A 12642-nucleotide genomic window follows, 5' to 3' on the forward strand; every position below is an offset into this window, starting at 1 on the left:
CAAGTCTTTGAAACGTAGTAATGACTAGAATTTTGATTTTTAAATTTATAAAATGTGTAACTTGACAGCTGCAGATAAAAGTGTTATGAATTGGGACATACTTAATTTATACATTAAAAAGTTTTACTGTCCTGCTGGCTAATCCAAGTACTCAAGAATTGCTAACAATTCATAAGTTGTTTAAAGGCAGCTGAGCCACGCCCTTCCGGATCAGCCAAATTTCATTCAGCGCTGACTTATTCACCAAGTAACCTGTTAATCACTTCTGGTGCCCTCCTTCTCCCTGTAAAAGAGGGAGGAGGACTAGACTCCACACAGGGGAATCCCATTCCAATCCAGCAAAATGTCCACTCTTGGGAAACTTTCTATCAGGCCCTTCCCAATCCAACCAACCATAACAGCAAACTGCTGGGCCAAGACGTCACTGCTGGTCCCAAATGACTGCCGGTGTCCCGTCACCACGCTGGTCACCAGGACTCGCCGAGACAAGCCTGACAGAGACGGAGATGGGCGGACAGTGTCACTCGAGGTGTGGGGAGAGGGACTGTGGACAGGGGTTTAGGGTCTGTGAAATCCTTTACCCTGGGCACCTGGGGAGGCAGCCGTAGCTCACCTGTACTAAAGCAGTTATTTGCCTGGATGTTCAGGGACCACGCACAGGACCAGGCCCCGGGGATCCGGAAACTGCAGAGCATGCCAGGCCGGTCTCCTGCTGAGGGGACAGTAGTAGTGTTAGAAAGACTAACAGCTATCAGGGAGGCAGTATGGTGTCAGATAGGAGGGTTTCAATTCCAGCTATGTGGTCTCAAACTTTTTTCAAAAATAATTTCTTTAAATTGATAAAACATACATTAAGGGTACAAATCATAGTATACACTCTAACGTATACTATGTGAAGTATAGCTATGTAACCACTACCCAGCTTAAGAAATAGAACATTCTAGTACCCTGGTACCCTTCCTGTCCCCTCCCAATTACTACCCTCTTCACTCCTCCCTAAAGGGAACCACTATCCTGACTTCTCACACCATCTTTTGGTTTTGTAAGGGAAATTCCGAACTTCTTTTTACCTCAGTCTCCTCATCTGTAAAATGGTGATAATATATACTCCCACCTCATAAGCTTGCTGTATGATGAAATGCCAGGCACCAGGGTAAGTGCGCGTTAAATCATTTAATCCTCCATGTAACCTGAGGGGGCAGGTATTTACTTTAGAGAGCTTAAGCGATCTGTTCAAAGTGGTAAGGGGCACAGCTGGGATTCATGTCAGGTCTGCCTGAAGCCTGCACTCTTAGAGGCCTGATCCTTGTCTAATTGATCCTAATTCTCTGAAAGACTGAAAACTTAATATCCAGAACGCTGCCAGGCAGTTGGACTGCCTTCAGCCAGACAGAATGTAAGTATCCCTGACAGAACCTGCCATACAGTAGGAGCTTAACAGATGCTCTCTGGGCGATCTATATAGGCAGCCCCAATAAATATTTTCATCTCCTGTACTGGTTACACACACTTTTAACTGTTCCGGCTGCTGAAATGACCCAAAAGGAGGGGATAAGTGAAGATGCACATGCTTCTAGTACAAATCCTGGGTCAGGTTTAAGAAATCCTCCCAGGTGCTCTGCAGACTGTCCCCACCCTGCGAGCTCCGACTTGGGCTCACCAGCCCATGGTTCCCACCCCTCCCGTCCAAGCCATCACCATGGAGCTTATGCTGCTGTTGGCTGCAGCTCCTGGGAGGAAAAGGACAAAGATGTCCCTTAGCACCTCCTTATACAAAGGAAAAGGACCCCTTGTACCTGGATGACTACTGACAAACAATGACGCTGGGAGCAGGGTGGCACAGCCTGGAGTCTCTGCAATTCCCATGAGGCACAGCCTGGAAAAGCCGTTAAGGACAGCCAAGTACAAGTCTCCTCTGGGAGGAGAAGGGGCATCAGTACCCTTCGAAAAAGGTATAATAATACCCATCATCCACATTTAACATGTTTACATTTTCCATATTTAGTTTCAGATTTTTTAAAAGGAAGAAAATGTCACAGATACAGTTAAAGGCCCCCTTTTAACTTTCCTCCACCCAGAGAGAATCGCTATTCTAAAACTGGTCTGAGTTCTAGGCCTTAATATTTCCACTACACATTTGTCCATCAACAATATAAAGAACACATTTATGTGTTTGATTTTAAAACGCATGTAAATGGCATCACACAGAATCTCCTACAACAGCGCAACCTGCATTGTCTCCTAGATGCAACTGTATTCATATTTGTAACTCCAGTTCATCTGTTTTCACCGCAGAGCATTCCTTTGTATGAACAGACCACAATTTATTTATCCAGTCTCCTGCTGATAAGCACTGAGATGGTTTTCGCTTTTTTTTCCCCCTCTGCTGCTGAAATGAGCCTCTCTTCCTATCCTCCTGTCTCCCACTCCCATGTATGGGAGGCTTCTCTAAGACAGTTTCTTACATCTGTGGTTAAGAATTTCATTTTTCACCACAGTGTGCTATATACACACAAACATTTGAAACAAAAGTTTCATAAAATATTTACACTTACTAAATATGAAACTGATATTTTCTAACCTATTTCATTAAAAAAAAAAGCTGCTCAATAAGTTGATTTCCTGGGCCACAGTTTATAGGATAGGTCATGACTCACAGTTTGAAAACACTGCTATACCTAGAGTGGAACTGGGGGGTTGTAAAGTACACGCATCTCCAACTGTATCATTTACTTATACCAGCATTTCCCCCCATTCTCCACCTAGGCCAAAACTTGGCACTATCAGACCTTAAAAATCGTGTTTATCTGAATGGGCATAAAATATCTCCTTTTAACTTGCATTTCTCTGAACTACATCTGATTATAGCTATTTGCGTTTCCCTTACTGTGAACTGCCTCTTTATATCCTTTGCCTGCTTTTCTATCGGACTGTCTTCTGATTGATTTGCTTCCTTTCCCTTTCCCTTCAGAGCTTCAAGAGGAGCTGTGTTTATCCCCACTTCCTCGCCTTTCTTTTACTCTTCAACCCACTAAAATCCAGGTCAGACCCTCACCTTTCCAGTGAAATGTTCTCCCCAAGATCTCCAGTGAGCTCCTAATACTAAATGTGATGAAGGATTTCCAGGCCTACCCCGGGCCATGCAGCACGGTTTCTACCTATACACTCCTTCTTGGCCTCCACAACCACTCTCCTGGCGTTCCATCCTTGGACCTTCTCCTATCACCAAGATTCCCTGGTCTAGGTCCTAAGCCTCTTAAACTCGTGTCTCTCCTCCATTCCTGCTCATCAGTTCACACCCTCTCCACCACCATCTTTAGTCTTGCAACAGCCTTCCATCCGAGGTCTCACCCTCACCAGCCTACCACCTTCACTGCTATATGAGAAATGAATCCATGACTACAGTCCTCCAGGGGCATCCCACAGCCCCAAGGATTTGGTTTTGCAAGGTACTACCTAGCCAGAGATGTCACCGATACCAAACCACTTACTGCTGCCAAATGTGCCAAGCTTTCTTCTCACTCTTCTAATGGGAGCTCCATGCCCTCCTTCCCATGTGGGAACCACCACCAGGAAGGCCACCCCAATCCCTGCACCCTACAATTCCCCACTGACATCACTGCAAAGACTGACCACCTGCTGAGGTGCCCAGCTCCAGCACCCTGCACAGGGATTCTAGATGCCCAATAGATGCTGGTGGAATCAACACACACACCTCACTGAAAAAGGTACACCTTTGCCAAGCAATCAGGCAACGATCTTGACCATCTGAATGTGTGATGTGTGGGTATCGTGTTGCCTTGGGTGGTAAGCCCCATGTTAAATATCTCTAGTATAGAGGCTGCTGAAACTATAAATGAGAACACTGTATCTGGGCAGCTCTGAGATAAATCTCTTTTCCTTCTACGTTTGTAGGGCAAGGATGTGGGAGAAAGTCCTTACCCATGTGCACTTACCCATGTTACTATGGCTGAAACCCAGGTTACACTCAATCTTTGTATCACACTTACAGGGCCAGTATCATAGAGCTAATCCTTTAAAAGGCCACAGGTCAATGAAGAACCTGCTAAGTGTAGAAAAAGTTCAGTCTAACCTCCCACCACTCTTTGGGGAAAAGCGCAGAGTGCAGGTCTGAACCATGTGTCATTTTTGTAAAGGAAGAAAGTTTAAGACCTTCAGCAGAAGCATCAGGTGCACAAAAGCCTGAAGATTACCTGAAATGACCACCAGAGGGCAAGCCGCTGATCAAACCACAATAGACCACACTCGTTCCTTTTACTGTGCTTTCCTTTGTGGCCCTTCACAGATAGTGTTGTTGTTGTTTTTTTTCTTCAAATTGAAGATTTGTGGCAACCTGGTGTTGAACAAGTCCACTGGTGCTATTTTCCCAGTGGCATTTGCTCATTTTGTGTCACATTTTGGTAATTCTCACAATATTTCAAACTTTTTCATTACTATTTTGTTAATGGTGATCTGTGATCAGTGATCTTTGATGTTACTATTGCAAAAAGATTATGACTTGTTGAAGGCTCAGATGATTAGTATTTTTTAGCAACAAAATATTTTTAAGTTAAGGTATGTACATTGTTTTTCAAACATGATGCTACTGCACACTTAACAGACTACAATATAGTGTAAACGTAACTCGTATATCTATATCTGTATCTGTCTATCTCTGAGGTATGCCTATATATGGATTTTTTTTCTTTTTTTTTGTGGTACGTGGGCCTCTCACTGTTGTGGCCTCTCCCGTTGCGGAGCACGGCTCCGGATGCGCAGGCTCAGCAGCCATGGCTCACGGGCACAGCCGCTCCGCGGCATGTGGGATCTTCCCGGACTGGGACACGAACCTGTGTCCCCTGCATCGGCAGGCGGACTCTCAACCACTGCGCCACCAGGGAAGCCCCTATATATGGATTTTTATCCTCACAAAGAGAAGCATGGATAAATGCCATATTGTCTGAAGATCAGAAATGAGAGCGAGGTTCTTGTTTTCTCTCTTTTAAGGCTTTATCTCTTCTGCCCTCTGGTAAGATCAAGACAGTAACAGGTGGTCCCGTCACCCCACAAACCCCACCAAATGAAAGCCACAGAAAACTTTCAATTTACAGAACACACAGTTTTGTGTTTGTCTTACATAAAAGTTATAATCAGATCTCTAATGTGCTTTAGGCTTTAAAACCCTTTGAGGGACTTCCCTGGTGGTCCACTGGTTAAGATTCCATGCTCTCAATGCAGGAGACCTGGGTTTGATCCCTGGTCAGGGAACTAGATCCCGCATGCGGCAACTAAGAGCCCCATGCCACAACTTAAAAAAGAAAGAAAGAAAGAAAAAAAGGATCCCACGTGCCGCAACTAAGACCCAGGGCAGCCAAATAAATAAAATAACAAACAAACAACCCTCCCCCGAAACAAAAAAAAACCCCCAAACCAACAGATTCCAATTCAGGCATCATTTGTTGAGGACCCATGACATGGCCAAGCACTGTGCTAAGTGTATTCACAGATGTTAACTAGTTAACCTTATGACAACTCTGAAGCTGGCGTTAGGTATGACAAGTGGTCACATAGTTTCATTTATGTGAGCGAACTCATTTATTATGGAAATGAACCACAACAAGACTCATTAACATGTGGCTTTGGCTTTGGGTCAAACAGTATCATTCCATGAAGGACACGATGGACAGCTGTCCTCTGCATCATCAAGAGACCCCAGGGGGCTTCCCTGGTGGCGCAGATGTTGAGAGTCTGCCTGCTGATGCAGGGGACACGGGTTCATGCCCCAGTCCGGGAAGATCCCACATGCCGCGGAGCGGCTGGGCCCGTGAGCCATGGCCACTGAGCCTGCGCATCCGGAGCCTGTGCTCCGCAATGGGAGAGGCCACAACAGTGAGAGGCCCGCGTACCGCAATAAATAAATAAATAAAGGGATGCTGCCAGATCATATCCTAATAAAAATAAAGTTAAAAAAAAAAAAAACCCCAGGGATCCCAGCTACCCTGACACTGTACTGCGTGCTCCTACAAAGCCCAGATGGCTCTCTGGGTAGGGAAGGAAGAGACTAGAATGAAGAGTGCTCTAAAGAAGGCCATCTCTGGGCAGGGAACCTAGGCCCAGAGCCCACAGCCCCAGTCCGATGTCAAAGGAACACTCTTCTCTGGTGTGTGCCCTCAGCCTCCCTGCCTTGGGAGGCTCCTCCTCCTCTGCCTCAGGAGGATTTGGGGTTCCTTTTTAAGGCTTTACTGTTCCTTTCTGCTTTGTTCCTCTGCTAAAGCACCAACTCTCAAGTTCCAGAACAGTGTCTGGCACCTGGTAACACTGACGTCATTCCAGGACCTCAGCTACTTCTCTGTGCTCCATGGGAATCCTTGTTTTCTAGTGGGTGCATTGCTCTTTCCTACAAGGTGAGACATTCGTGCAGAATGGCCTAGACCTCTGGACACTAAAACACCATCTCACAAACCCCCCAGATGCCCTGGTCTACATCAGGGCATGGCCGGCCCACCAAACCTCTTCACCTGCCAAAAGATACAGAATGTGGGAATCCAGGTGATTCAGCGAGGCCCAGCTCACAGCGTTCACCTGGTGAGGAAACACACAGCCAGATGGAAAGATTGGTTTGATGCCAACTTATGGAGAGAAACAGACAAATACTTTCTTATAGAACAGTAATGTGACTGACTGCTTTCTTCAGGTCTCACTCCTTGAATAGGGACTGGAACGAGCATTCTGAGAACAAGGAAGCTCCCTGCCCCACCGTGCAGAACCTTGAGGGGAAAGGAAAGAAGTAACCCCCAGGCCACAGTCCTTCATCATCAGCACAGCATGGGCATCACAATGAGCCATCTGGTATACCCTCTGGTATAGGCCAGGGATGAATTCTCTGCAACGGATCTCACTTCACCCAGAAACCATTTTCAACCTGTGTCCGTCTTGTGGCTCATGTCTCAACAGAACAGAAAATCACAGCTTCTTACAGATGCAGCCATCACCCACTGCCATGTTAAAGGTTGCCCCCTAGATAGCAGGCTCCTTACATTTACATAAATTTCAGTGCTGGCTACGACTGACTGGAAGGTTGACATAATGTTCTGATACATTGGGAGGACCCTCCACCCAGCCCTCTGTGGCCCACCTCCCAGGAACTCTGTGCTTTAGCATCGGCTCCTTTGGATCAACTTAACCCCCCTGGAGGGAAGTCCCTGCAACAGTTTAATTAAAGCAACACTGCTTCAAGTCCTCCCCCATGTAAATTCATTTCTCTTCCAAGACGAGAAACTAATGAGGCCCTTTTCTTCCCCTATGAGTTCTCAGTATCTAAAACTCCATTTTTTCCCTTGAGAAAATGAGGTAACTGAGCCCTGCCTTCTTCACAAAGCTCTCTCCTCTACTCTGAATTTGGCCAATTACTGCAGTGCCCTGGATCCAATGGCAGAGCAGGCTGCCATGGCTAAAGGGAAGCGCAGCGTACCTTCCGGTTGGTGAAGTAGAGGTTTTCATGCATGTGCACCCTGAGCATGGGGGTCTTCAGGCCACGCAGGTTGATGATGCCATACTTGGAGCCCCCGACTTTGACATCGTTCACGGTGAAGAGCCGGTCACTGTTGGTATCCGCCTGGAGAAGGGAGGCGGACTGTGGGTGGCCTCCCAGGCTGAGCCACGCGGTCTGCCGAAAGACCGTCTACCTAGCTCCCACGCTCTTGTGTGTTTTCACCAGGTGAGGGTTCTCGCCCATGAGCAAGTGCGGAATGACCTGACTTGCCCCTTCTTGGTGTAGCCATCACTGGGCAAAGCTGACAGGCATCTGGTCTCACAGTTCAGGAGCAAAAAAGGCAGTGAGGGGGCACGGCCAGTCTGCACAGTGATCCCTCTCAGAACTGGGTTTGGGAGAGTCCTAATGTCCACCCAGAGGAGTTTAGATGAGCCACATGGTGACAGAGCATGTGGCCATCATGAAAGCCACACAGAAATGTGGAAAATGCTAATTATAACTGCCAAGGGATAAAAGAAGAAAGCAAAATTGTATTCCTATTACATAAGCATTGTGATCATCACCTAGTAAAAAGAAAGGTATCGCATGGGGGAAAAAAATTACAATAGGAAAGATGGCACTGGGATGTGGGTTATTTTTAAGATTTTCTGTTTTCATTTAAAAAATGTGGTTAATAATTATTTCACAGCAAAACCTTTATATGTTTATGTGTTTTTTAAAATATATTTATAAATATAACATACACAAATACACATGGGTTTGGGTGCTGGTGAAAACACACTCACTTTGCAAGTTTACTTGGCAAGAATACTTATATTCCTGAAGAATCATTACCAGTGACTAGAGTCAGATCTGAAAACTCTGATCCCTGGGTGACAAACTGCCCTTCCCACCCCTCTGGGTCACACCAGCCATCCAGTCATCGTAACTCTGGATCATGGGGAGGGTCTTCCAAACACCAGCACACAAAGTATGAAGAACAGGTGCTCAGGCCACGCTAAGCAGCAGGTGCAGTGATCTCCACTGTCCCCACCCGGTTTACTGAAGAACCCCAGGGAAGGGGCTCCTGAGGGGAACCCACCACAAGAAAGTATTCTACTTGATTCAGGTCAAACTGTTCCCCAAACACAGGAGAAAACATGAGTCCTGGCCCCTGACACTCCTTACGTGAAGGGATCTGTTGTAGAGGTCCTGGGGCAGGACCTCAAGGGTAAATTGCGTCCTGTCAGTAGACCACCAGGCTGAGGCTCTCTATTTTGTGTCCTTCTCTCACTCTCCTTGGCTGTCCCTCAGCCTCCAGGAAGGCCTCCAGGAGTTGCCAGTCCAGCTGAGAGGTCTGGCTACTTCTGTTTGCAGTGGACCCTCTGGTCCTCTGCCAACATTTCTCTGCCCCCTGGCTTCCAGTCCGGGTCTAAACCAGAAGCAGAGAGATCATTTTCTGCTCCCCGCAAATGATGCAGTGGAGGTGTGCTGGATGTGCAGGCCCAGAGACATGGCCTGCAGGCCCCTGTTACTGAGGTCAGGGACAGAAAGCAAGAAACTAATACGCTGTTGCTACTCAAGGACACTGGTGCTTCAGGTTTGGCCACCAAATCCTGTCCAGTATGGAATGGATCAGAAGCCCCTGGTCCTCCACGTAACTTTTCAACTGTGTACACAACATACCCATGGGAAAGTTACTTTGTGATGCTTCTCTGTCAGCGTGTGTGGACCCCGGCTCTAATGTCAAATGACAGAGCTGTAGTGGGGGTGACAATGGTCACAGCACATCCTGTCTTGCCAGCTTGGCATCTGCCAATGGGTAGCTGGTAGGTGCTTGTTAAAACCATAAAACCTGCTTTCATGGCTAGTGGCTTCTACACAGCCAGGCTTGATGAAAATGAATGCAAAGCCACGAATTGTCCAGGGGATGGCAACTATGTCTCTGGAACCTACAGATGGCTCCCTCCCACTCACCAGTATCAGGTTAAATCGGTCACTTGCCAAAGCGGAGGGATCCGAGCTCTGAATTTGGACCTTTTTCCTCTGCATGCAGCTCACTCGCAGCTCATGGGCTAAACTGCAGAGGAGAAAGAGGGGAGCAGGGGAGGTATGGACATCATACCTAGATATCCATGAAGATGCAGGGGTTCTGCTCTGTCCCACACCCTGAAGACCACCTTCTCTTGTCAGCTCTCTCCATATTAAATCTCAGCAATGGAGCTGAGCAAGGCCCCAAAGAATCTCAATTTTAGAACTCTTAGGGAAACTAAAGCAAAGAAATGGGTGGCTCATTCACAGTGTCAAAGAAAGTCAGAACTAGAAGGACTTGTATTGGATCATCTAGTGCAACTCGTTCTCTTGAGATGAAGAGAATGTGCCTGAGAAATGAAACCACCTGCTGAAGGGCACACAGTTCATGAAGAGCCAGGCATGCAGCTGCCCATCCGGTTACCCCTTTTCCTCTCCACCAAAGACCGAGCATGTTTTAGGGTGAAGAACAGATCTTCCTAACTAGACCTTTAACTCTTTTCCCTCTCAGAAGGAGAGAAACACAGGACAAGCACACCCCTACCTGCCCTGGCTGACACTGCCTGCAGGGCTGGCCTTCCCTGAGGGGGCCTCCCTGGGTAGACCACCCACACCCATGTTGTTTCTTCACTGGCCCAGGTAGAGTGGGAGGCAGCAGAATGCAGGGGTTAGGAGCTCAGGCTGGGGAGTCAGACAGATCCCCCCGCTTTCTAGCTTTACCCTGAGCAAATCATTCCACTCTGAGTCTCAGTCTCTTCTTCTGGAACCTGGGGAAAGTGTCAACCTATCTCACAGGGCTTTAGTTAGAACTGTATCAGACATCACCAGTATTTGAAGTTTAGTACACATCCATTTAACGTTCCCTTTTTGGTGACAACTCATTAGAAGGAGAAAAAGAGGCAGAAGGCTGACGGGATGAAGTTAAAGGACCTTCTACTTAACTAGAAATGATTTACAAGTAACAAAGAGGAGTCATCTTGAGAAATTTCTGCCCAATTTCTCTGCCTAGATCCCCTCTCCTCTCTCCCTGGCTCTAAAGGAAGGATGATTCTCTCAGGGCTGATTTCAGCAGCAGAAGCAGGCTGTCGAGCTGAAGCTCCTCAACTGTGAACACTCCTCACGGAGCAGCTACGTGCTCTATCCTGACAATTCTTGGATCATGGAAATAAGAAATAGGAAAAGAACATTCATGAAGAAAACATAACAAAGAGGCGTTCTCTTACCGGCAGTAACTGGTGACGTTGAGAAAACCCAGCTTGCTTTTTTGTAGTAAGGAAGATGCATTAAATCCCAACCTGGCTGTTTTCTAAAAGAGAGAAAGATTCAGTGAAGTTTTATGTTATTGTATAATGAATTATGTTTTTAGGATTCTAGTCTCCTCTCCTTGGAAAGAGGAAAAGCCTAACACAAGGAAGCATGTGTGAGATGGGAAGTCTGCTCAGCACCTCTCCAAGTCCCCCATCAATTTATACCTGAGGAGATGAGGCCATTGAGCTAGTGAGTGCAGGAATGGCACTGGACACTCAGGTCTGTAACACCCTTTCCATTCGACCTACGGTTACTGTGGGGCCCAGACTTTCCATTCCATTGTCCCCATGATCACGGAAATGTCCTGGCATCTCATCTCCAGAAGGGGTACCAGAAACCCTCGTATCCAAACCACACACTCTGGTTTTCTATTTAAAATACACAGTTACAGAGGCTGTATTGGGCTGCTACCCAACAGTCTCCTGGGGAAGGACAGAATGTAAGAATTCCTGATGAAACCCAGCAAATAAGAAAAGGGAGGTGGTGGTGGGAGGAGATTTCTTGCCTGTTCTTATTCTCTTCATCAGGTTCCTGTCAGGGAAAATTCGACGCCACCCTCCTAAAGTGCGCTACGCTGAGGGTTACAGGGGCGTTTAATTGGCATCTCCTTGTGGCAGTGGGTGGATGCTGGCAGGAGTGGAGGGGACAGGGCAGCTCCTGGGGCTGTGGAGCCTACCTTTCCCTGCTTGTCCTCTTCCTCTAGCAGCTGCAGCCTTTTGCTCTCCATTTCCTTCTGCCGGATGCTCTCCTTCGTGAGGGGGTTGCAGTTGTTATGTCCAGGGAGCAAGCGGAAGTAGCGTTTCTTTTCAGGGTCAAAGTAATAACCTGGTAGATCTTTAGTCAAAAGAAATAAAATCCAACTTAAAACACCGTGAACCGAGTCACCCAGCGAGAAGCCCAGGGGCCTGCCTACCACCCCTCACAGCTGCTGGTCTTTCCTGAGGGGCAGGAGGTGGGCTAGCGCTGCCAGTCACCATCCCGGGCCCAGTTCAGTCCTGTGGGGAGCTGTCTGCCTCGGGATCACGGTTCTTGTTTCAATTTGCTCCCAGAATTTCCTCCAAGCCAGGAATGGGCTGATGACACACATGGAGTGTACCCACACACAAGTGAAGACACACAGGGCTGAGGAGAAGGGCAGCCAGAACAGACATAACTAGATGACGAGGCACAACTAGGTTTCCTCTTTCCCCACAGGCAGGGCCGGAGGAGCCCTGTCCAGCAGGCTGCCTTACCTGGCACAGAAGAGCTGCCCGCTGTGCTCGAGGAGGTCGACGGGGCCTCATCATCGCTGTGGCTGGAACCCTGTGGGCTTTGCTGTACCCTTGTATTATTCCTGTTGACACACAGTCAGGGTTAACTTGCAGCCAATGAGTCCCAGTCATTCTTTGACTCTGGGGTCCTGCAGTTCCACAGCCTTCACCCCAACCCTCGATTACTTGGGGAGCACTGACCCCTCTTTTTCTTGGAAGCAGTTTACCTACTGCAAATACACCAAAGTTAGGGCACGGTTTTTGGTTTCTCATCCTTACGAGGATGCAGGTCACAGTAGTTCCTCTTTTGTATCTCCTCATTTGAGCATTTTGTGAGGTCTTTTGGAATTTTCCAGATGAAAATGAGAACAGAAATCTTGGCCAATAAGAATTTTACCAGCTGGACTCATTTGTCAGCTCAACAGCAGTTACAAGGCCAGGTGAATTTCATTTTTTATTGGATTCAGCAGTACAAAAGTTTAAATTTTACTTGGTTACTCAACCATGCAGATGGAGAAACTGGGGTTCAGGGCACAGAGGTGATTTGCTCAGCAATACCGGGATAGAGCCATGGTTTAAATA

At 47.3% G+C, this 12642-nt stretch overlaps 1 protein-coding gene across 3 annotated transcripts in view; it reads right to left on the minus strand.

Annotated features, from left to right (window-relative positions):
- The window catches only part of DCAF4 (DDB1 and CUL4 associated factor 4), a 31670-nt gene that overhangs the window by 6476 nt on the left and 12552 nt on the right, over positions 1-12642 (minus strand). For 2 of the 3 annotated variants that reach the window (XM_079914739.1, XM_079914737.1), the window contains exons 3-11: positions 12043-12143; positions 11487-11644; positions 10726-10808; positions 9449-9551; positions 7472-7615; positions 6533-6582; positions 1797-1876; positions 614-712; positions 394-491 (exon numbers count right to left, since the gene is read on the minus strand). In XM_079914739.1, coding sequence (XP_079770865.1) covers positions 394-491; positions 614-712; positions 1797-1876; positions 6533-6582; positions 7472-7615; positions 9449-9551; positions 10726-10808; positions 11487-11644; positions 12043-12143 — 916 coding nt within the window. The remainder of the gene's footprint in view (positions 1-393; positions 492-613; positions 713-1796; positions 1877-6532; positions 6583-7471; positions 7616-9448; positions 9552-10725; positions 10809-11486; positions 11645-12042; positions 12144-12642) is intronic. The other variant, XM_079914738.1, reaches the window with a different exon arrangement.

This window comes from Stenella coeruleoalba, assembly GCF_951394435.1.
Source record: "Stenella coeruleoalba genome assembly, chromosome: 2".
Classification (NCBI taxonomy): domain Eukaryota; kingdom Metazoa; phylum Chordata; class Mammalia; order Artiodactyla; family Delphinidae; genus Stenella; species Stenella coeruleoalba.